Source organism: Ornithorhynchus anatinus, chromosome 4, assembly GCF_004115215.2.
Source record: "Ornithorhynchus anatinus isolate Pmale09 chromosome 4, mOrnAna1.pri.v4, whole genome shotgun sequence".
Taxonomy (NCBI): Eukaryota; Metazoa; Chordata; class Mammalia; order Monotremata; family Ornithorhynchidae; genus Ornithorhynchus; species Ornithorhynchus anatinus.
In genome coordinates, this window is record NC_041731.1 from 41924280 (window position 1) to 41949240 (window position 24961).

The 24961-nt window shown below is 43.6% G+C and overlaps 1 protein-coding gene across 5 annotated transcripts in view; it reads right to left on the reverse strand.

Annotated features, from left to right (window-relative positions):
* Positions 1-24961, reverse strand: part of KCNT1 (potassium sodium-activated channel subfamily T member 1) — a 278660-nt gene that overhangs the window by 74559 nt on the left and 179140 nt on the right. For all 5 annotated transcript variants that reach the window (XM_039911792.1, XM_039911790.1, XM_039911791.1 and 2 more), the window contains 7 exons: positions 23473-23532; positions 22523-22571; positions 15701-15760; positions 13896-13970; positions 9854-9937; positions 8006-8100; positions 42-222 (listed from right to left, as the gene is read on the reverse strand). In XM_039911792.1, coding sequence (XP_039767726.1) covers positions 42-222; positions 8006-8100; positions 9854-9937; positions 13896-13970; positions 15701-15760; positions 22523-22571; positions 23473-23532 — 604 coding nt within the window. The remainder of the gene's footprint in view (positions 1-41; positions 223-8005; positions 8101-9853; positions 9938-13895; positions 13971-15700; positions 15761-22522; positions 22572-23472; positions 23533-24961) is intronic.

Sequence of the window (24961 nt, forward strand, 5' to 3'; positions counted from 1 at the left end):
TTTGTTAGGGTAGATTTCAGGGCTCCTTGGGCCTTTCTTACCTGAAGAGGCAGCACCACAAGGGCAACACATATCATGATCACCACCAGGAGTTGGGAAGGCCAGATTTTGGGGGTGACGTCTCCATATCCAACGGTGGAAAAGGTGACGATGCAGAAATAAAAGGACGTGAGAAGTGATAGGTTATCACCCGCTCTTTCCAAATGTTGAATACCACAGGTTCTGAAAGGGGGAAGAAGAAGAGCGGATGGCAGTGGAGGCAAGCATTTGTCTCACTTCAAAGCCCTCCTTTTAAAACTCGGATTAAAATTCAATCTATTCCCCTCTCCCTCCCCTCTTCTCATCCCAGGTCCACGATTTACTTCCTCCAGAAAATACCCTCCTCCCCTGCAACTACCCCAACCTTTCCCCAAATTGCAGGGCACTTCATGGATCATCCCTTTCTGCCAACTCCTTTTCAAAACAACAATTTATAAGCAAATATTTATGTTGAACACATTTAATTTTGACACCTTTCACTTTGTAGACAACTAATTCCTTGTTGCAGGGAACATATGTATTCTCAAACAAAGACCCCAAGCCTCAGTGCAGATGGTGGCTGACGTGCTGTTGCAAATATGCAGTGAATTCTCCTTGGCTTGCTTCCTCCGAACAGGCTACTGAGACTTGGAATCCCACAGCCCACTGTGATCTGGCTTTTCTCCTCTTCTCCCCACAAAAGCCACACTCACCAAGATTCCCAATGGCCCTTTCTTAAGGAAGTCTAACGGGCTGACTTTAAGACATTCTAATCCTTCTTTACCTCTTGACTGCCTTTGACACTGTTGACTACTCTTCCCCTCAGAAATGTTGCCTGACTTCTCATTTTCACCTGATTTATTTCCACCTCCCCAAATCATGTCAACCTACCTACCATTAAAATGGAACTTTATGTGAATTTGCAATAGTTTTCATTTATGCACCTAGTTATCCTTCCATATTCCTACAAGCCTTTTCTTTCCCCTATTCCCACTATTTGCATACAATTTGCATTTGCCCATCTATCCCAATTGACTAATCTCCATCCCTCTTCACCGACACACTACTTATCTGGTTCTCCTACCACTCTGACTGTTCCTTTTCAGGCTCAAACACTGACCTGCCATCTCTCATTCCCTAACTATGGGAATCTCAAAATGTTCTGTTCTCAGTATGCACTCACTCTCAGTCGACTGTATTTATTTAATAATGTTGGTATTTGTTAAGCGCTTACTATGTGCCGAGCACTGTTCTAAGCGCTGGGGTAGACATAGGGGAATCAGGTTGTTCCACGTGGGGCTCACAGTCTTAATCCCCATTTTACAGATGAGGGAACTGAGGCACAGAGAAGTTAAGTGACTTGCCCACAGTCACACAGCCGACAAGTGGCAGAGCTGGGATTCGAACTCATGAGCCCTGACTCCAAAGCCCGTGCTCTTTCCACTGAGCCACGCTGCTTCTCTAACAGCTTCTTTAGTGCTTACTGTATGCAGAGCACTGAACTAAGCACTTGGGAGTGTACCAAACAACAATAAACAAACACATACCTTGCCGACAATGAGCTTAAGTCTAGAAACTCTCAGAAAGCTTCAACTACCACTTGTATGCAGATGACTACCAAGTCTACCCCACTGGCTCCAACCTCTCATCTGCTCAGAAATCTTATACTTTCTCTTGCCTGTAGGACATCTCTACACAGATACCCTTCTGTCACATTAATCTCAACATAGTTAAACCCGTACTTGTCTTATTCCTTCCTAAACCCACATCACCAACATTTTCCTTTCCCAGAAGTCTAAAATCTTGATGTCCTTTGACTTTTCATTCTTTTTTAATCAATCATATTTAATGATCATTTAGTACAGTGTCTGGCACACAGTAAGCACTTAACAAGTACCACAAAAAAAGAATAGAATTACCTCCCCAATAAACCACTTCCTTATCCCAGGTGAATTTAACAACCTCCTGCTTCTTCCCCACCACAAACCACCTGGGTTTAAGTGCTAAATTGAGGGTGAAATTTCCCCCAGGAAATAAAAAAAGCACTCTGTGTGTATGGCATCTCAGCAAAAAAATGATAAAGGAACATGTTTCTCTGATTAAAACCATTTGGGTTTTTGAATGTCCTGTGGACCAAGTCAGAGAGAGCTAGTTAACTGCAATTGAGTCCACAGGGGTAGCCTCTCGTTAAAGCAAACCCAGACAGCCTGCAAGATGAAAAAAGGTCAGTAGTGATTTTAAGATGGTTTACAGCTGGTTTGCAATGACTTCAGAGAATCAATGCTCTTACCCTGGCTTCTGCTGGGGAGTTCTCTTAATTGGCATTGCCCATGAGAAGATGAAAGAAAATGTCCAACTAACATCTGAATATCAAAATAAACATCTAAATAATGAAGTGTTTAGTCTTGCTGGTTTTTTTTTTTTAAAGAAGCAGCCCCACTGATTTTGAAACAACTGTATAAGACATGTCTGAGGCTAATAAGTAATTGTTACTCTAGGGTTCAGAAGACTGGAAATTCTGTGATTGTAGCTGGTCCCCATGGGAGAGTAAGGATCTAGTCTAATCCATATCCTTATATTGGGATTGTTCATGCTGTAAATTCCTCAAGGGCAGCGATGGCATCTTAGACTTCGTCTCTTGACCCCATACGTATTACATTGCCCTAAACAGAGGAGGCATTCAATAAATGTAGCTGTTGAGAGACAGCATGACTTAGTGGAAAGAGCACAGGCCTACGAGTCAAAGGGCCTGGATTCTAATCCTAGTTCTGTCACTTGCCTGTTGAGCGACCTTGGGCTTAACTCCTTGGTGTTGCAGTGTCCTCATCTGTAAAATGAAGAATCAGTATCTGTTCTTCCTCCCGCTTAGATGGTGAGCCCCATGTGGGACAGTGAGAGTGTCTGACCTAATTATCTTGTATCTACCCCAGAGCTTAGTACAGTGCTTGGCACATAGTAAGCATTTAATAACATAACAACAATAATAATAATTCTTATTATTAGCCTAATGCATAATCTCACATATTTATGCAAAATTACATATAGATTTAGAGTTGCCATGCCAGTTACCGACCATCCTAGAAACTCCAACCAGACGATCTGGTCACAGACCATAATAAGTCCATATACAGAAGACACCATGCCCGAGGCTGGGAGTCTTGCAAATTGCCAAGAAAAGCTCTGTAAAATTGTGCAATTGGAGATCACTGGTTCCTAGGGATAGGAAATGAGCTGTGGGTTCCTGCAGGATGAGAATTTAAACCATCACCGGGTCTTCATTATTCACATTTCCTTTGCTAGAATTGTGAAGAGAAAGCTCTAGGGGAGCATGTGGTGTTGTGGAAAGCAAGCACCTCCTCTTTCAAGTCTGAGACCGAGGTTGAGCTGCAACAGAAGAGCGAAAGACATTCTTGGGAAATAAAAGAAACATACAGATATTGTCCTCATGGGTACAACGGCCCATACTGAGCTGAGTTTCAAATGGTAGAAGCAAGTAAAAATGAATAGGAAGATAGGAGGGGAGAGACTCTGGGTGTGCTTTGCCCTTAATGTCAGAGAATTAATGTAAACGTTAATATGATGGAGAAGAAAAGAAAATAAGGTCTTAAACAATGGTATCCTGAGCCAGTGAGTCAGTCTGACAGGACCATCAATGGACAAGTGGAGGAAACATATGAATGCTGTCCTTCTGGACACCCAAACATTAGATAGGGTTGGGAGATCTAGCATTTCTCACTTTCCTCTCAAGTAATCCACCACTGACATCTCTTCCATGAATTTTTCCTAACTCTTCTCGAATCAAAGTGCCCTCCTGGGACTTGAACCCATGACTACAGAATTTTTTTATCTCATGCTCTACTGATCTCTTCCTGCATCTTTTGGAAATCAATCAATCCCTTTTCTTCTCTGCAGTCTCACATTTCCTCTTGCCTTCAGGACACCTCTACTTGGATGTCCCACCGACACCTCGAATTTAACATGTCCAAAATAGAACTCCTTATCTTCCCACCCAAACTCTGTCTTCTCCATGCCTTTCCCACCACCAAACCTCTGTATCTCACAAGCCTGTAACCGTGGTGCTATCCTTGACTCATCTCTCTCATTTACCCCACATAGTCGATGTCATCATATCCTGTCATTTCAACCTTTGCAACATCACTAAAATCCGCTCTTTTCTCTCCATCCAAACTGCTACCACGTTAATCCATGCCCTTATCCTACCCAAACTTGATTACTGCCTCAGCCTCCTTGCTGACCTTCAGTAACAATTATGGCCATCCCAACTAGGCACATCTGTCTGAAAAAGCCATTACTATAACCAGAAGAAGGGTCTTTTCAGAGGCTGGAAAGGAGAGAGAGGGAAGCTTCAGTAGACAGAAGCAAGGATCAGAGAAAGGAAAGGAGGGCAAAGTGGGTTCCAGTTTGAAGAATTAATTCCATATTATTTATGCTCGCCAATGTCTGAGCTGAGTCTCAAATATCTAGGCAGGCAACTCAGTAAAACTGCACCATCTCTCACCAGTGACCCTCAGCCTATGAGTGACCAGCTCTGAACAAAACACTTCAGGTTCGGGTTCGGTTCGAATCCCGGTTCGGGTTCGAATCCCGGATCTGCCACTTGTCAGCTGTGTGACTGTTGCTTAACTTCTCTGTGCCTCAGTTACCTCATCTGTAAAATGGGGATTAACTGTGAGCCTCACGTGGGACAACCCGATTACCCTGTATCTACCCCAGCGCTTAGAACAGTGCTCTGCACATAGTAAGCGCTTAACAAATACCAACATTATTATTATTATTATTCAGGAAATGGGCATTTTTTGGACAGCAAGTCAAGATCATGGCTATTTCACTGGAGAAAAATGAGCCAGAGCTATCCGGAGTGATTAAACTACCAATTAATCCATCAATTAATTAATGATATTTATTGAGCACTTACTACGTGCAGCGCACGGTTCTAAGTTCTTGGGAGCATACAATGCAGAGGATTAGCAGACATGCTTTCTGCCCCTAGAGAGCCTACGGTCTAGTTAAGAGCTTACAGAGACAGATGAGAAATGGCAGAAATAAGGGAAAAAAGAGCAAAAATCATTTCCTGAAATTTTCCAGTTTAGCATTTGGGATCTCAGTCATCTTCCTCTGCCTTCCCATTTGAAAAAGGATGGTGTTTTTAGGTTTTGATTTGCAGAGAGAGACATAGCAGAAAGCAATTAGGAGAAATCCATGTATGGGCCATCTTCACCATTATCATCACTGCATCTGACTCTCTGGGTTAACACTCCTACTCAGAAGAGCCCTGTCTCTCACTATGCCCACAGAGATCCTAGATCATCAACCCAACATGCCTCTTACCACTTATCATCTGCCTGGTAGCTCTAAATCCAATGCTGATAAGACTCGGAGCTCTACCAGGTAACCAGGTGACATGGCCCAGGGCTTGTAATAATCCAGTCCTGCCAAAGGGAAGTAGCGAGGAGGTTGAAGTTTCCCTTTAGCTTCTTGATGATAGGCTCCAGGCAAAAAGCTGTCCCAGGGCCTTTACTGTTTGAACGCCTGCTTCACAGTCTCGGAGCAGATTTTTCAGACCATGGTGCTGGATCAAGTAGCAGGGGAGTCATCCAGGCCCGATCAATCAGATTTGTAGACTGTAGACTCTAGGCTGTGAACTCCTTGTAGGCAAGGGATTTGTCTACCAATTTTGTTATACTGTACGGTTCTAAACACTTAGTACAGTGCCCTGCACACAGTATGTGGTTAATAAATATGTTTGATTAATTGAGTGCTTACTGGGTGTAGAGCACTGTACTACGCCCCTGAAATAGTACAATAGTCTTCAAGAAGGGTGGATCCCAGCCCAGAGCTGAGATTCTATCTTCACTTAAGAGACCTCCAGAAGGGAACCCACAATCATCACCAGGAGCCAGTTCTGGGATCCTAGAACGCTTACTGTCAAGAAGTTCTAACCTCCACCTGAGCTAATCCCTCTCATGGTGATTTCACTCCATTTCCTTTTATTCTGAGCTCAATGGAATTGACTTCAGCCCTCTATAAAAAAAGTCCCCACATATCATTAGTCAGGACAAAATCCAGATGCTCAAGCAAGCACACTCCACTTTGTCTCTTCACCTCAGTATTCGCCCCCAACCCCCACCATTCTGTGTAAGTCTCTTTCTGAGGGAGAGGGGAGAAGGAGAAGCAGCATGGCATAGTGGGTAGGGCACAGGCCGGGGAGTCAGAAGGTCAGGGGTTCTAATCCCGGATCCACTATTTGTCTGCTAAGTGACCTGGGGCAAGTCACTTCATTTCTCTGTGCCTCAGTTACTTATCTGTAAAATGGGGATTGAGACTCTGAGCTCCACGTAGGACGGGGACTGTGATCAACCCAATTTGCTGGTATCCACTCCAGTACTTAGTATAGTGCTTGGCACATAGTAAGTGCTTAACCAATACTACAATTATTATTAAGTAGTAACCATGGTGCCAGTAACCTTTTCTCTGAAAGTCAGCTGTGACCTAAAAGCTGGGGAGAGAGAAGGAGTATCTGTGGACAGTGGTCCCTGATGACACTTGAGAATACCAAACACTCTTTTGCTGACCCAGAAGCAACAGCATTTGGTAATAATAATAATAATTATGGTATTTGTTAAGTGCTTACTATGTGCTGAGCACTGTTCTAAGTGCTGGAAGATACAGGGTAATCAGAATGTCCCACGTGGGGCTCACATTTTTACATAAGAGGTAACGGAGGCACAGGGAAGTTAAGCGACTTGCCCAAGGTCACACAGCAGACAAGTGGCAGAGCTGGGATTAGAACCCACATCCTCTGACTCCCAGGCCCGGACTCTTTGCACTAAGCCAAGCTGCTTTGCATGTCATGGAACCAAGCAAAATGTCATCATAAGACTGCACAAAAAGGTTCTTTGCTGAAATCTGAAGAGCCTAGAATAATAATAATAATAATGGTTGAAGTCTTTGTTAAGCTTTATGTGCCAAGGATTGCTGGGGTAGATACTAAGCGCTGAGGTGGATGAGTGGAAAGAGCATGGGCTTGGGCTCCACCATTTGTCTGTTGTGTAATCTTGGACAAGCCACTTAACTTCTCTGTGCCTCAGTCACCTTATCTGTAAAATGGGGATTAAAACTGTAAGCCTCATGTAGGACAACCTGATTACCTTATTTCTACCCCATCGATTAGAACAGTGCTTGGCACGTAGTAAGCGCTTAACAAATACAATTATTATTATTATTATTATTGTAATCAGGCCCCATATAGGGCTCACTTTCTAAGTAGGAGGGGGAACAGGTATTAAATCCCCAATTTGCTGATGAGGGAATTTAGGCATAGAGAAATGAAGTGACTTGCCTAAGCTCACACAACAGGAAAGTGGAGGAGCCAGGATTAGAATCCAGGTTCTCTGACTCCCAGACTCAGGTCCTTTCCACTAGGCTATGCTACAACCATCCTGCTACTCCTAGAGTATGTGGCCAGGGGGACTCTCACCCCCTTTGTCCTTGTCTCAGTCTTTGTGTTCTCCTCCTGTGTCCCTGAAAACACAGACACTGCTTCTGAGGCTTGGGGCTCCCTGTCAGGAGCTGAGGCAGAGAAGGTTGGGTGATTAAAATAAAAATTCTAGACATAAAGGTATCCACTGCAGTATCAGTAGAGGCAGGGGGTCAGACTAGCTGAAAACTAGAGAAAGTCCCCTGGGGCTCAGAGGGCATGGGCAGAAAGAGCCAAAAGCTAGGGAGAGCCATCTGCATCACAGATTCACTCTGGAATGCACCTCAGCCTTCTCTCCTCCTGACTAGGTAATCTTAATTCCTTAAATAGCTGAAGCAAAGGGGCAAATTAAAACAATTTCAGTGGGTTTTGAATTTTTCCATAAAATATAACATGACAGCATTGTAAATTGAGCTGAAGAGTGCTCCCAAATGAGAGAAAGAGAGGATGTGTGAAAGCGCTAAACCCTTGGAGGAAAAAGACACTCACCCTGTGAAAACCAGGCAGAGCAGAGTGCAGAACAAAATCAGGACTTGGTTGAACATGGCTGACTGGGTCCTCAGGATAGCACGGTGAAAGTCGTTCTGTACAAAAACATTGCTCAGTTTACAGCAAGGAAGACACAAAACACAATTTCCTTCTTCCCTTAAAGATCTGGCAGTGGGCAAATCTGGCATTATGATTTTGCAGAACCTGGTATTCCTTGCCATTCAGACTTGAAATTTCCATTGGGGGTAAAAAAAAAAAAATCCCTCACAAACATACCTATACATACCCAAAGTTTCCCAGCTGCTTTACCCAGTATCCTGAATTGCCTTTATTCTCAAATCTCCTACAGTGCAGTATATAACTCACCAAGAATGTGGGCTGGTCATCAGATTCTTCTGGGAATGTGTCAGTATTTCTTGAGCAGTCCACATCCAACCTGCTGGCTTAGGGGAGCTCCAGGGAAAGAGAGACTCAGCCTTCAAGAGCTGGCTGTTCTACAGTTTGGTCTCTCCCTGGCACTCCAATCATTCAATCAAAGTCATTTATTGAACACTTGTGTTGTTCAGAGCACTGGATTTAGTGGGAGAGCTTCTCTTCACTTTCAAACTCCTCTTTGCTGGCTCTCCCCAGCATTGCCTTCTGCAAGCGATGTGCAGGGAACCACCAGCTAGTGCATTTATGAAAATATCACCTCAAGCTAGGGCAGAACGGAACAGTTAGAAGTGAGTCATCTATCTGTAAGCCCGTCCTCTAGACTGCAAGTTTGTCCTCTAGACATGTCTCCCAACTCCGTTATTCTGTACTCTCCCAAGTGCTTAGGATAGTGCTCTGCACATAGTAAGTGCTTCAAAAATATAATTGACTGATTGATTGACCTAAGGTTGGTTGGCTTCTCTCATAGAGGAGTATTTTATTTTATTTTTGTGTTTCCGGGGCTGCCTCCATTTTAGGAAACACACTTAGCCTTTACCTCTTTCCCAGACCAACAGGCTGCAGATTTTACCTCTGTGTTTCTCCAAGATGCGCCCTGCTCTTTAGCCTGCAGGACTATTTTCAGGAACTCCTTACCTCCCAGTCCCAAGATCATATGTGGCCAAAAAAATCACATGTCAAATATACACCAGGGTTTTTCCTGGGTTTAGTTTTCATTGAAGAAACCTAACTAATTCATTAACAATTATCTTCTCATTGATCATGTTCAGTAAAAGATCTCTAGGCTCACTTCTGGGAGCTCTTTCACATTATTCATCCTTCATTCCTGAGCTTAAAGGAAAAGCTACAAAGTGACTAGTTTATAAAATAACAGGAACAAGATTGAGAAAATCCTGGGAAGCGTTTGAAGACACCTTTACCAAAATGGTGTGTTTCCCCCTCAACCAAGTTGAGAAAGAGGTTGGAAAGATATGATGGGGGAGCCTGCAAGTGTAGTTTGTTTTTCTACTCATGTCCTTGCCTTGGAGGAGGGCAGGTTGGGAAATACCTTTGCAAGCTTAATTGTTTATTGATGCTATCTTTTTTTTAAATGAAATTTTGCAATCTATGATCCAGTAAAATCTTTTGATAACAAATCTCTTTATAACATGAATTCAATTTCACCAACTCTTCCACTGGTCCTTGTAACCTGCTGCCTAATTTCATACACTCCACATAACACAATCCCAGAGAGACAGCCCTCCTCCCTCCACCAACAACAAATTGGCCTTTGCCATTTTTTTATATAGAGGATTTTTTGGGCACATTATTTGATTACAAGATTCATACTGCAGAATGGAAGAGATAAATGGAAGCAGAGTTTAGTATATTCTAGCCATTTCATTTGGGAAGACAGTACAATCTCTGGATACTTACAATCATGTTTTCCAAGGCGTGCTTGGCCAGCCAGCAGTTCAGAAAAACGGGGATAAAGAGATTCCGTAAAGGGGACCAGAATATCTAGGAAATCAGAGTAATGGTCAGTGTGACTTGAAATGCCCAAACCTGCATTTTTAATGTTTGACAAAAGAGAAAGCAGCCATGCAAAATGGACTTATGCAAGGGAAACAAAATGGACAGTGATCTTTGTTACTTCAAACTCCTCTCCCTATTAATTCTGTTCATGCCATTTCGATCAGAGCATAGCCTCTTGGGTAACTGGATATTCGGATCACACATTTTCCCACCTTGCACAGAGCCAAGTCTGGCCTAAAAGGATTCCTGAGGAGTTCCTTCCTCCAGTTGAGAAGAAACACGGCTTAGAGGGAAGAACCTGGGCCTGGTGGTCAGAAGACCTGGGTTCTAATCCCACCTCCGCCAAGGGCCTGTGGTGAGATCTTGGACAAATCACTTAATATCTCTGAGTCTCAGTTTCCTCATCCATAGGCTGGGGATAAAATACCTTGTTCTCCCTCCCATTTAGACAGTGAGCCCCATGTGGGACAGGGATGGTGCCTGACCTGGTTATCTTATAATAATAATAATGGTATTTCTTAAGCGCTTACTATGTGCCAGGCACTGTTCTAAGCAGTGGGGTAGATACAAGGCAATCAGGGCTTACATGGGGCTCACAGGCTAAATCCCCATTTTACAGATGAGGTAACTAAGGGGCAGAGAAGTTAAGTGACTGGCCCAAAGTCACACTGCTGGTAAGTTGCAGAGTCAGGATTAGAACCCACAACCCCTGTCTCGCAAGCCCACCCTCTTTTCTCTAAGCCAAACTGCTTCTCACGCCATGTATATCTACCCCAGCACTTAAGTGTAGTGCTTGGCACATAGCAAGTGTTTTAAAATGACCGTAATTATTATTATTATTCCTCTGACATGAAAGGGCTTTGGCCACACTAAGAGTGGTGGCAGGGTTGGATGCAAGGCGAAGGTCATGTGCACAGACATCCCTGCGAGCTTCTCTAAAGATCACCGGCACTGTCTTCCTGGCTCACAACCACTGAGTTCAGGACTCTACCTCTGACTGGCACCAAGAAATGCCAGGGGGAATAGGGTGGAGATTGAAAAGTCCTCAGTGCCAGCAGCTCCCACATTTTGCTCTGCACCACTGAGGCACCACCCTTACCTGGAAGGGAGGCCAAGGCAGGACTGGCCTGGACTTGGACTGGACCAGGCCCCTGGATTCCTACTGAGGGAGAAGGGCTTCCACCTCCTCGATCCAGGGCCAGAGTGGCTTAAAAATGAAACCTGGTACACCTTGGGTGTAAAATGGAGTAAGGTAGTTTGGTCCTCAGAATTCACAAAATTGGCTGCAAGGGGCTTGGCCCATCCCACCTTTCTAAATTCCCCATGGGTGATATCTTACTGCTGCTGCTCCTGATGGGAAGAATCATGGGAAGCAGTGTGGCCCAGTGTAAAGGGCATGGGCCTGGAATCAGAGGACCTGTGTTCTAATCCCAGATCTGCCCCTTGACTCCTATGTGACCTTGGGCAAGTCACAACTTCTCTGGGCCTCAGTTTCCTTACCTGTAAAATGGGGATTCAATACCTGTTCTCGCTCCAATTCTGACTGTGTGCTCCATGCGAGAAAGTGTCTGTATGCAACCTGATTCTCTAGTACAGTGCTTGGCACATAGCAAGCACTAAACCAATACCACAATTATTATTATTAATTGGAGCATGCTTTGAACCCGATTTTATACAGACTTACAGTGGTTGGGCAGATGGCAGATCAACAAAAGGAAACATTTTTAATTCAGCAGGAGATAAGCATGAGGAATTCACCTTCACAATAAGGTGTAGAGTCTAAAAGATCAGGAGGCTCAAGAGGAACTAGAAGCAGCGTGGCATAGTGGAAAGAGCGCAGGCCTGGGAGTTGGAAAGTCATGGGTTCTAAACCTGGCTCTCCCACTTGCCTGCTATGTGACTTTGGGCAAGTCATTTCAGTTCTCTGTGCCTCAGTTCCTTCATCTGTTAAATGGGGTTTGAGACTGGGGACAGGGACTGTGTCCAACCTGATTTGCTTGTATCCACCCCAGTGCTTAGTACAGTGCCTAGCACATAGTAAGTGCTTAACAAATACCATAATTATTGAGAAGCAGCATGGCTTAGTGGAACGAGCACGAGCTTGGGAGTCAGAGGGCGCAGGTTCTAATCCCGGCTCCACAACTTGTCTGCTGGGTGACCTTGGGCAAGCCATTTAACTTTTCTGTGCCTCAGGTGCCTCATCTGTAAAATGGGGATTTTAAGACTGTGAGCCCCACGTGGGACAACTTGATTACCTTGTATCTACTTCAGCATTTAGAACAGTGCTTGGCACAAAGTAAGCAATTAAATACCATTATTATTATTATCATTATTATTTGGATACATTGATTGATGTGAGGTCCAGGTTGCAAAACAGAAAAGTTAGGTAGGGTTAGGAACCATAGGGATAGAAGTCAATTATCGCACTATTTCATGGATCCTCTAAACATCCTGTTGCAGTGCTTAGAACAGCGTTTGGCACATAGTAAGTGCTTAGCAAATACCATCATTATTATTATTACTGAGAGGAATTTACCAGACCATGTGGACCCCATGAGATCATCAGTCTGATTCAGTAATGGCACTGCTGTTGGTCCTATGTTCTTACGCATAGACATCAGATATAACTCTGTATTTACCTGTAGGGTCATCAAACACATTTTCATTTCTGGAGATTTGTCACCACTGTCATAGTTCAGTGATTACAAACAAGCCATATGCTTGTTACATTATTGAAAATGCTGAGTATTTTCTACCAGGCAACCCAGACAAAATGAGCACAAAACATATTGGAGGATTTGTGGGTTGGATTACCTAATAAGTCACTATCTCTTCGAAGAAGCCTTCCCTGACTAGTCCCTCCTCTCCTCTTCTCCCACTCCCTACTCCATCACCCTGACTTGCTCTCTTCATTCATCGTCCCTCCCATCCCCACAGCACACATGTATAAATCTGTAATTTATTTATTTATTAATTTATATTAATGTCTGTCTCCCCCTCTAAACTGTGAGCTCGCTGTGGGCAGGGAATGTGTCTGTGTGTTGTTATATTGTACTCTCCCAAGTGCTGAGTACAGTACTTTTGCACACAGTAAGAGCTCGATAAATAAGATTGAATGGATGAATGGATCGGGACTACAAGACAGCTCTATTATAGTCAGATAAAATATGAGCCAAAGGTACCATTCCTCATCATCAGAGTGGAGCCTGAGTTCAAATATTTACTGGTTTAGGCCAAGTCAGAGAAACAATAGAGAAAGTGTCCTAGCTCCAAATGGACTTAAAGATTCAACTGGAGATCAGGGACCCCATCATCCCCAGCCCCACCAGACTGAACTTCTTTCCCATCAAAACTCTCCCTAGGGGACCTTCCAAGTCCATCAGCAGGAAAGAAATGAACCTTGGAGAAGTCTACCAACAACAGATGTGCAATACCTCAGAGGGGGTCCTGTTTTATGATACTTTTTAAGTGTTTCCTATGTGCCAGGAACTGTATTAAGCCTTGGGGTACATCGAAGATTATCAGATTGGACACAATCCCTGTTCCACATGGGACTCACAGTCTAAGTCAGAAGGAAGAGGATTTAATCCCCATCTTACAGATGAGTTTGCTGAGAAGTTAAGTGACTTGCCCAAGGTCACACAGCAGACATGGTACAGCTGGGATTAGGAGCCAGGTCTTCTGATTCCGGGCTCATGCTTTTTCCACTAGGCCAAGTTGCTTCCCATGGTCTTTGTCACCAGGAGCAGCAGCAGCTACAGCAATATAACACCCATTGGGGGGGTTGGTGGGGGTGGGAGTATAGGAACATGAGACAGGCCAAGACTTTTGTAGCCAATTCTGTAAAATTTGAGTGCCAAATTGTTTTACTCCATTTTAAATCCAAAGTGTTGATGTTGTGAAGCTCATGTATTTACCTAGCGAGGAAATGGAAAACACTTACTGTAATGATGAAGGGCACGGTGTTGATCATTTCCAGGATAAAAGAAACCCTAAATATCTGTTCCCAAATGTTTCCCTATGGGGAAAAAAAATGATTTCAGAAAAAGATCATGAGATGCTGGAAATATCCTACAGCAGTGAAATTGTCTCTCTGGGAATGAGCAAGCCTTCTACGTGATGCACTGCAAACAGTGCCAAGAGTGGTGGAGGGAAAAAGGTAGTTGGAGAGGCCTCTCAGAAGTCAATTCTGCCCAAAGGACAAAGGCCAGCAGGTGAAAGAAGAAAACACCCTCCACCTCCACTCCAGTCAACCTGGGAGAGGCCCTGAAAAAAAACGCACTTGACTTCTAAGTCATTGGATCACTTATTCCTCCTCGGTTTGCCAGTCCCTCCTCCCAGTGGAAAATCAGTCAGTCAAATTTATCGAGCACTTACAATGTGCAGAACACTGCCCTAGGCCCTTGGGAGAGTACAACATAAACAGAGTTGATAGACACAAAGGATCCAATACTGGATTTTAGACATTTTCAAATCCAAGACAAAGGATCTGCCCTTCATGGCTCTCTTAAATGCTAGCCAGAAGCATGACAAGCCTGTTTGGATTTAAGAATCTGAAATAAGAAATATCACCAGATGTGGGAAATGATCTTAACAATATATATCTTGAGTGTTCAGGTTTCAGGACACTGCACACATATATAAACAAACAATATCAGCCAATTTTGGTTTGAAATGCTGGGATCTCTTTGAATGAAGGGGCAGAGGGAAAAAACAGTAAGAAGAAAGAGAGGGTGAAGATGCTAAAGAAAATGAAACATAAAACCATGATTGGTAGGGCCAGCAAGATCAGATCTGTGGTCAATATAGCTCAACATTCTCTTTATTAGAGATGCACCCAAAGGATCCTAGGAGGAACAATTTGAGGGTTAGCCTTTCTTACTTCTACCTGTGTATTGGAATGGGTCTTCTAATACCCCTAACTTTCCTCTAGTAACCTGCTATGGATTTCTCATCCACAAATTTATACAAATCCCTCTAGAAGCTACTGATATTTTCAGCCTGCACAACTTCCTGAGGTATCAAATACCACATATTTCTCATCCCTGGAATGAACTCTTGTTTCCTTTTATTTCAAACCTATACCCTTTAAGTTTCAATGAATACCCCCTCTTATCCTGGTCGTTTGGGATTTGGTGGAAAACAGCTGTGTTCACCTTTTCTCCCATACTTCATAACTCTATAATGTCAATCTTGTCTTTTCTCTGCCTTTGCCTTTTCAAGCTTTTCAGTGCTTCAGCCCATATTGGCCTGAATTTAGGTCTAGAATTTGATTTAATTAATGGAAAGAAAAAAACAATCCTGTTTGATATTAGAAACATCCTTTGTGGCAAACATCAGGAAAAGGAGCTATACACGTATTATTCTTGCACCGGAGACTCAGAGAGAGATAAATAGACTTGGTGTTGCATTGAAAATTAGTCTAAGGTTTGTAGAAATTTGATAGGAGGGAGCTGAAAAATTTCAGATCCAGATAAAAGGAAATAAAATACATTTTATTTTGCCTGTTTTGCGGTAAAGCAGGAAAAAAAATGGTGCAGAATATTAAAACGACTTCTGAGTTCCCTATCCAAAGCCCAGTCAAAGTTTCTGAAAGTACTTGCAGGAACATTGTTTGGCTCAAAGGGTATTTCCGATCAATATCCTGGGCTCCATTTCCTAAAAAGAAATAGTTAGATGAGCTTGAGACATGGCTAAATGGTAGCACCCAAACAAAGAAATGAAAGAAACCCTTGGTGGGGGTCTTACCTTATAGCTGAGATAGATGAGGAGCATCGTCTCAAGAAAACTTATCAGAGCCACTATCACCTGAAAAGGCATGAAAGAATGAGCGTTAAGAAAATTGGGGGAAACAGTTGCATAAATGTGAGAGATTCAACTGGTTGAGCATTTTGTAGAGACACACATGAAAAGGAGATAGGCTAAAAGCAATCAATCAATAGCATTTACAGAGCGCTTGCTGTGTGCACTTCACTGTTCCAAGTGCTTAGGGGAGACCAATAGAATTAGTAGATATGATACCTGCTTTTCAAGAAGTTTATAATTTAGCACAGGAAACAGACACTAAAATAAATTATGGGTAGGAGGAAACAAAGGTGCATAAAGATATGTACACAAATGTTACAGTGTGTGAATACCCCAGTGCTTGGGAGACCTAGAAGTTCTGAAGAGGCATTTGAGGGGGATAAAAGGCAGGGAGATAAGTAATGAATTAGGTAAACTGTGAGGAACTTGGAATCCTTCTGCTCCCTTCATGTTTGTCCTAGTTCTTGTCTTCGGTAATTTTGTTTGACTTTCCTTATATGGCCAACCTTTACCTTCCCACTTCCATTTCTTCCTCATTTTGGGATTGTGAACCCCTTGGGGCCCAGGAACTGTTCTTATGTTTCATCCCTGTATTTCTTTTTCAGCACCTGGAATAGTGCTTTGCACAATAGTAAGTGTTTAACAAAAAACTTATTATTATTGCTATAGCCTCCTACGGGAGATGTGATTTCAGAAGGGCTTTGAAGTTGGGGAACACTGTGGTCTGCCAGATGTGAAAGGGGAGGGAGTTCCAGGCAGAAGGGAAGGAATGCATGTGAGGTTGGCAGCAGGAGAAATGAGAATGAGACACAGTGAGTAGGCTGGCTTAAGAATGAAATGCATAAGTTGAAGTGTTGTGGGAGAGAAGGGAGGATGACTAATGGGGAGAGAGATGAATGAGTGACCTAAAGCCAATGGTCAGGAGCTTTGGTTTGATGCCGAAAAGAATGAGCAACTTTTGAAGATTTTGGAGACGTGTGCCAAAGGTGGCTTTAGAAAGATGATCTGGAGCTGAGAGAGGCTGGAAGCAGGGAGGTCAGTGGGGAGGTTGATCCAGCATATCGTTTTTAGTGATTTAAGGCATCACAGAAAGACAAATTGGCATTCAAGCATGAATCAATTCCTATACTTCCCAGAGATATTTCCTTTTGGCTAAATACTTAGGCTAGTGGATTGGTTGTATTAGCAACCTCCCTCTGGAGAGCTAAAACATTTTCATTATCTTCCTGGATTTCACAAGATCGTTGTGAGGCAGGGAAGAAGGAAGGATTATTCTCCCTGTTTTACATGTGGGGAAATAGGCAAAATGAGGCTGAAGAGATGCATGAGATGCAGGACTCTCAGGGTCCCTCAGTGACAAAGTGACATCCCTTAGAGCCCTGCTCAGATCAGTCCAGCCTCTGGAAAACCAGGGTTGATCTGGGCAGGTAGGAATGTTCCCCACATTCTTGCATTCTGCCCTTCTCCTAGTGTCAGGCCAGGTTCAGTTGGGAAGGACTGCTGAGGGATCACTAGGGCACAGCGCATATGTACAATGTGGTCTCCAGAGTCTGCTGGGAAAACAAGCAGTGTGGCTTAATGGAAAGAGCACGGGCTTGGGAGTCAGAGGACGTGGGTACTAATCCTGGCTCTGCCACTTGTCTGTGCGACTTTGGGCAAGCCATTTCACTTCTGTGCCTCAGTTACCTAATCTTTAAAATGGGGATTAAGACAGTGAGCCCCATGTGAGACAACGTGATTATCTTGTACCTCCTCCAGCAGTTAGAACAGTGCTTGGCACATAGTAAGTGCTTAACAAATACCATTATTATTATTATTATTGTTGTTAAAACAAGTCCCAGTAACCACTGCAAGTCTCCACTAGTCTGTCCCCATTCTGGTCCTAGTCCTGGGATTTGGCTCGGGCCAAGTAAGTGAGGACCAGAACAGGATCGGGATTGAGTCAGGCCAACACAATCTGCTGGTCATTAAACTCTGGGAACTATAGAGAAACAGTAGGGCAGACAGATAGTAGACAGAGGATCTGTATAGTTCCTTTCCCCACAAAAGAAACCTAACCAGGATATTCCTTTTACTCTACAGTGGCCCCAAGAATCCAGACAGCTCTCAAAGGCATGCTGGCCAGTGTCTGAGGGACACATTGGTCTTGGTGTGGAACACAGTTATGGATACTTTTGTAAAATGTACACGGTGAAATTTCTCCCTTCTTACTCCTGAACCCAATTGATGAATCAATTCCATGGCTTTTTGGGGGACAGATACAGATTAACCTCTAGAGAATGTTGAGAAGACATCTCCAGATGAACCCCATAATGTTTATAGACTGCCCATTTGGTCCCATCCCTCTTCTGGTGCTTCATCCCCATCCCCGTTATTTTTTTCCCACTGTCCGCCTGAGGTCTCCTGCCCTTACAACCTCTCCCCTTCTAAACCCTGTGTCTCCAATCAATGACATTGATTAACGCTTACTTTGTGCTGAGCACTACACTAAGCACTTGGGGGAATACAACATAATAGAGCTGGTTGACATGATCCCCACCCTCAGAGAGCTCATAGCCTAATGGGGGATATAGATACCAAAGTAAATTGCACGTAAAGAAAGCAGCGGAATACAGGAACATGTACATACATGCTGTGGGAAGGGGGCTGTGGGAATGTATCTAAGTGTTTAGGGGGTGGGATAAAGTGCATGGGAGAGGCAGTAGAAACCCACCCCTTCACCACTTTACAGTTGCTTCTGTATCTTTCTCCTGTTTCCCAGTTGCTTCTAAAGAGGAGGCTTCCCCCTCTCCCTAATACAGGAATATGTACATACGTGCTATGGGAAGGGGGCTGTGGGACTGTATCTAAGTGTTTAGGGGGTGGGATAAAGTGCATGGTAGAGGCAGTAGGGAAGGAAAATAGAGTGGGGGAGTTGAGAGCCTTCCTGGAGGAGATCTGATTTCAGTGGGGCTTTGAGGATGTGGAGAGTGCTGGTCTGTCAGATATGTAGGGGGAGGGAGTGCCGGGTAGGAAGGAGGGTGTAAGGGGGTTCGTGGCGGGTGAGGTGAGAGCAAGGTACAATGAGAAGGTGTTAGAGGAGTGAAGTGTGTGGGCTGGACTGTAGTATGAGAGAAGTGAGGACAAGTAAGGGGGAGAGAGCTGATCGAGTTCCTCGAATCTGATGGGAAGGAGTCTCTGCTTGACCTGGAGATAGATGGGCAACCACTGGAGGCACTTGAGTGGGATGACGAGCACAGGACTTTTTTTTAGAATAATCCAGGCAGCAGAGTGAAATATGGACTGAAGAGGCTGACCCATTGCCTTTCCACACATTCTATCTCCTCTCCCACAGTCAATTCCATTGTAGTCTGTGGAATCTTCACTTCATGACCGGCAAACCCCTTCATCCTTGACCTAACCTGGTCCACACTGACTTATCTTCACTGACACTTGGTCCTTGCTTGATTACACTGATTTCTCTGCTGCTCTCTCTTGAAGGGCGGGTCTCCACTTCACCCAATTTACCCATCTCCTGGGGAAAGGAACAGTCATCTCAACCACTCTCTGAGTTACTAGTTGCTGTCATTTACCAGAAGCAACATGGCTAGTGAAGAGAGCCCGGAACTGGTAGTCAGAAAGATATGGGTTCCAATCTCTATCATATACCTGCTGTGTGATCTTGGATAAATCACTTAACTTCTCTGTGCCTCAGTTCTCTCATGTGCAAAACGGAGATTCAGTACCTGTTCGCCCGCCTATTTAGACTGAGTTCCATGTGGGACCCGATGATCTTGTATCTACCCCAGCGCTTAGTACAGTACTTGGCACGTAGTAAGCACTTAACAAATACCACAATTACTATGAATTGTTGAGAAGCAGCATGGCTCCGTGGAAAGAGCACGGGCTTTGGAGTCAGAGGTCATGGGTTCGAATCCCAGCTTGGCCACTTGTCAGCTGTGTGACTTTGGGCAAGTCACTTGACTTCTCGGTGCCTCAGTTACCTCGTCTGTAAAATGGGGATTAAGACTGTGAGCCCCATGTGGGACAACCTGATTCCCCTGTGTCTACCCCAGCGCTTAGAACAGTGCTCGGCACATAGTAAGCGCTTAACAAATACCAACATTATTATTATTATTACTAACCTCCGGGTCCCACCTCTGCATATTTTTGCTAATTTTGCTGCTTGCCTCTCCTTCCTGATCTCACTCCCTTCTTCTACCCTAATCCTTGGGGAACTCAATTTCTTTTTACTGTTACCTTTGATGCCCCAGCCACCAGCTTCCTTTCACCCCTCAACTCTTCCAACCTCTCCCTGGTCCCCATCTCAGTCATTGGCCAGCAAAGACACATGCCTGATCTAAGCATCTTGAAACAATCCTTCATTTACAACTTCTCCAACTCTGACCTACCACTTTCTGACCACAATCTTCTAACCCATCCCCTCACCCACAGCCCCTGTCCCCTATATGCGATCCTCAGTTCCTACCACAACCTCTGTGGTCTAGACCCACTCCATTTACCCTAGGGTCCCATCCCTAGATGTCATAATACACATCCTCAATTTACCCCTCTCTGCCAATCTCAATTCTCTTTTTTCCCCTATCAATGTATTAGGTGTGAACTTCCAAAGTGCCCCACAACTCACCCCTTTACAGCTGTTTCTGTGTCTTTCTCCTGTTTCCCAGTTGCTTCTAAAGAGGAGGCTTTCCCCTCTCTCTAAATCCAGCTGCTGTGAACTTTCTAAAGTCCCATAAAACCCATCCCTTCACCACTTTACAACTGCTTCTTTGTCTTTCTCCTGTTTCCCAGTTGCTTCTAAAGAGGAGGCTTCCACCTCTCTCTAAATCCAGCTGCTCTACTTGGTATTCTGACTCTATCCCTTCTCACCCTCCTAAAAACACTTGTCCCACTCTCTTTCTCCACCTCACTTCTCTTTTCCACCTCTTACTCTCCAATGATTCCTTTTCCTCAGTCTTTACACATGCCCAAGTCTATCCCATACTAAAAAAAGCCCTCTCTTGATCCCACAGACCCCTCCATTTATTACCCATTTCCAGGATCCTATTCATAGCTAAACTCCTGGAATGGGTTATACCCACCCATTGCCTTAATTTCCTCTCCACCAACTCTCTCCTTGACCAACTAAGACAGGTTTTTCAACTCTTTCAACCAAGTCTGTGCTTACTAAGGTCACCAATGACCTCCTTACAGCCAAATCCAAAAGGCTAAAATCTGTCCCGATCCTCCTCGATACTGTGGAATACTCCTTCCTCTTGGAAACACCACTAAGCCTAGTCCTCTTATTGAGGGCATTCTGAAGGCTCTATTTTGGGTACCCTACTCATCTCACTCAACACTCACAAATAGGTCACAGAATTCCACCTCCATGCAGACTCTATCTCCCTAGCCCTGACCTCTCACCTCACCTGCAATCCCACATCTCTCCTTGCTTTTAAGACATCGCTGCTTGAATGTGTCACCAGCACTTCAAACTCAACATGTGTAAAGCAGAGCTACTCACCTGCCTTCCTGAACCCATTCCTCTGAAATGCTCAGTTTCGGCTGAAATCACCATCATCCTCCTTGTCCCAGAATCCTGCAATCTCAGTGTCAGATGGGCAGGGAAAGTGTTTGCTAAAAGTGCTGTATTGTACTTTCCCAAGCATTTAATACAGAGCTCTGCATAGAGTAAGAGCTCAGTAAATACCACTGATTGATTGATGGTCAACTCCTCACTGTTCTTCAAATTTCACAATCAATGTGCTGCCAAATCCTGCTGGTTCTTCCTAAGTAGCATCTTCCTAAGTAGCCTCTTTTCCTCTCCCCACAAACAGCTATCACCCTTGGACAAGCTCTGGTCAAAGCACAGCAAGACTGCCTTCAGCGGGGTCCAGTCTCTCCCCATTCCAATTTCTTTTACATGCTGCTACACAAATCATCTTAAAGCATTATTTGGTCCCCATTTCCCCACTCCTCAAAAACTTCCCCCGGTTTCTCATTTTCCTTCACATCAAGCAAACGCTCTTTATGGTCAGCTAAAAAGCTAACCACCAAACTTAACCTCACTCTACAAATCTGCTCACTTTGCCTCATATTCCCCAACTGTTTTTCTTTGTTCCTCCCAAACTAATCTTGGTAACCTCAGCCCTCCTCAATTCATTGTCCTCCTGAAATTCCACCTCCTACAAAAAGCCCTTCCTGAATAACTCACAGCACTCCAAGTTGCATAAATCCATAAGCCATCTCTGGCACTTAAATAATAATGAGTAATACTAGTTAGGCATTTACTATGTGCCAAACCCTGTACTAAGTGCAGGATTAGAAACAAGATTATCATATTGGTCACAGTCCCTGTCTCCCAAGGGGCTCACAGTCTCCATATACATCCTCAGTATTATTATTTTTTTTGTGTGTGTGTGCATCAAAATACACACCCATATAATTATACATGCACACATATATGTATGCATGTGCATGTACATATGTGGTGCGCATGTGTATATACACATATATACACAAATACATATACATATATAGGCCTATTCAACTACATTCAGTGATTTATTTTGATTAGTATACTTACAGATATTTTTATATGTGTCTTCTCCACTAGAGGGTAACTTTCTTGTAGGCAGAGGACATTTCCCTTCCTTATTTTGTACCTTCCAATTGCTTAGCCCAGTGCACTGCACTCAGTGGGTGCTCAATTAGTGCTATTACTCTCACCTCAGCAATCTATCATACGCCCTCAGCAGAACGATTTTTTGTTCCTTAGTTACTCACCTGAATTGCCCAGAGTGGCATTTCCCTGTCCACCCATAAGATGGGGGCCCTGTGGAAGAAAACAATTCAAAGTGCTGTCATCTTAGAAAGAAGTAGCATTTTAGAGACTACTTCAACAGATTTTCCATCATCTGACAACAATCACATACCATATCCTCTTACTGTTTTCTCTCCTATTTTAATCTATATCTTGGGAAGGTTTCCCAGAAAGCAACAACTTTGTTCCTTGTCTAATACAGCTGGAAAATGTACATACATAACTCCCTATTCACATTTGGGGGATCCTGACCCTTGATTAGAGGTGATGATACTAACAAGAGATGCAACACTGTCAATCTGAACACAAACTATTTTGTGTTGAATCAAAGTGTCAGACATACTTGTCCATTCATCCAAACTAATCATACTAGGGGAGTGGTACAGAATGTTAATAGCTTTTGCTATCTCCATGTCTACTGGGAGAAGATGAAGGGCTGGGAAAAAATGGGCCCTTATTTGCACAGCTATCACCAACCAAAGTGCAGTGCAAATCTGAGCTTTAAACCTTGCTCCCTTTGTGAGAAAACCCCCAGTTTTTCATGAAAACTGAAATTCCAGAAAGAATATGTCTATAACAACTCCTTTTAGCCTTGAAAAGTCAAAGAATGACACCTATGAGGGGAAAAAATGGTTTTCCCTACCTCCTATACTTTACTTTTTTTTGACTGGGCTAGTGTTAGGCATGTAAGAAATGCTCTGTGCAGTGAGGCACTGAAATGACATTTTGCCTGATGCTTAAACTATTTCTAAAAAGGTCAAAGTTGTGATATTGGGATACTGCATTTTTTTCAACCTCTGATGAAACCTTCCACTTTTCCGCCAGTTACCTCGTTTCCCTTGAGGAGGATTTTTCCTGCAATTTTGGGGGAATGAATTGTGACTGGCAAATTTACAAAAGATTGTCAACTTACCAATCTATCTCAGCAGACGACTGGTTGAATATCGTATAATTCTGCTTTTTGCAGCCCCAACTAAGAGAAGATTCATGGAAGACAAAAGAAAAAAAAGCAGATAATAGTGGAAGGTGAGGCAAAGGTATTGAAGGAGATAGGAGACTGGCAAGAAGAGTAATCTCCATTGGCTTTCCCCCAACCCTCCCTAATTTCACAACAGTTTAACCCAGTAATTCAAGCCAAGGAGGGATGACTTCAAATCTCATGCCTGACCCCCAAGCAACAGCTGGTGGGATGCTGGCAGGAGTGACCTAGTTCAGGTGCTGCAGTTGGTCACTGAAATGCTGGACAGGAGCAGCATGTTCTAGTGGACAGAGTATGGACCTGGGAGTCAGAAGGACCAGAGTTCTAATATTGTCTTTGCCATTTATCTGCTGTGTGGCCTTGAACAAGTCACTTCAATTCTCTGTGCCTCAGTTACCTCATCTGCCAAATGGGGATTGAGACCATGAGCTCCATGTGGGACAGGGACTGTGTCCAATCTGATGAGCTTGGATCTACCCCAGTGCTTAGAAGAGTGCCTGGCACATAGTAAGCGCTTAACAAATACTATTAAAAAATGAGGAGACTCTCCCTTCTTACTCTAGATCCTTAAATTGACTTCTCCTTTTTAATGGTATTTGTTAAGCACTTAATATGTGTCAGGTACTCTTCTAAGTGCTGAGGTAGATTCAGAGCCCGTCACTGGGCAGAGATTATCTCTGTTGCCAAATTGTACATTCCAAGTGCGTAGTACAGTGCTCTGCACAGAGTAAGCGTTCAATAAATACTATTGAATGAAGTTAATCGGGCCAGATATTCTCGAGCTCAATCCTTTGGAGCCTGAGGAACAACTGGAAATGAGGGGAGGTTGTCCCTAATTTGGGAATGTTTTATGTATGTCTGAGGTTTAATTTGATTCCAAATGGAAAATCTAAGTCATCGCTGCCAATGTACACCAAGCAGCAGGGCCTCTGAAAGGCATGTTATCGATTTACTCTGAGGCTGATCCATCCACTCAGGAGCAAAGGCAAAATGATTAATATTTTTGTGGCTAAAGTCTAAAACAAATCCATGGAGAATATAAAATCAAAAGAGATTTTGCACTTTCAAGGAGCACTAAGCTGCTGCAATTCAAACACTTCAAACTAACTTTCTTCTGTCCAGTCACTTTCTAATTTTGGCTGTAATCACCAACAAGGTAGAGATACATATACAAACACACACATATAATGCTCCCTGCCCCACCCAACCCAACCTATAGTGAGAAGCAGATTATTCCTCAAGATTTGACTCTTTCATTGGGATCCTTTGGGATTCTGATCTTTTAGCCAACTCCTTAGAGTGCCAACCTGGGAAAGCCAAAAAGAAAGAATACCACACGAATTCCCAAATATTTACATCTTAAACCTAAATGTGATCTTCGCCCTTTGAGGAATTTTGCACATATTCAAGTATGTGGAACTGG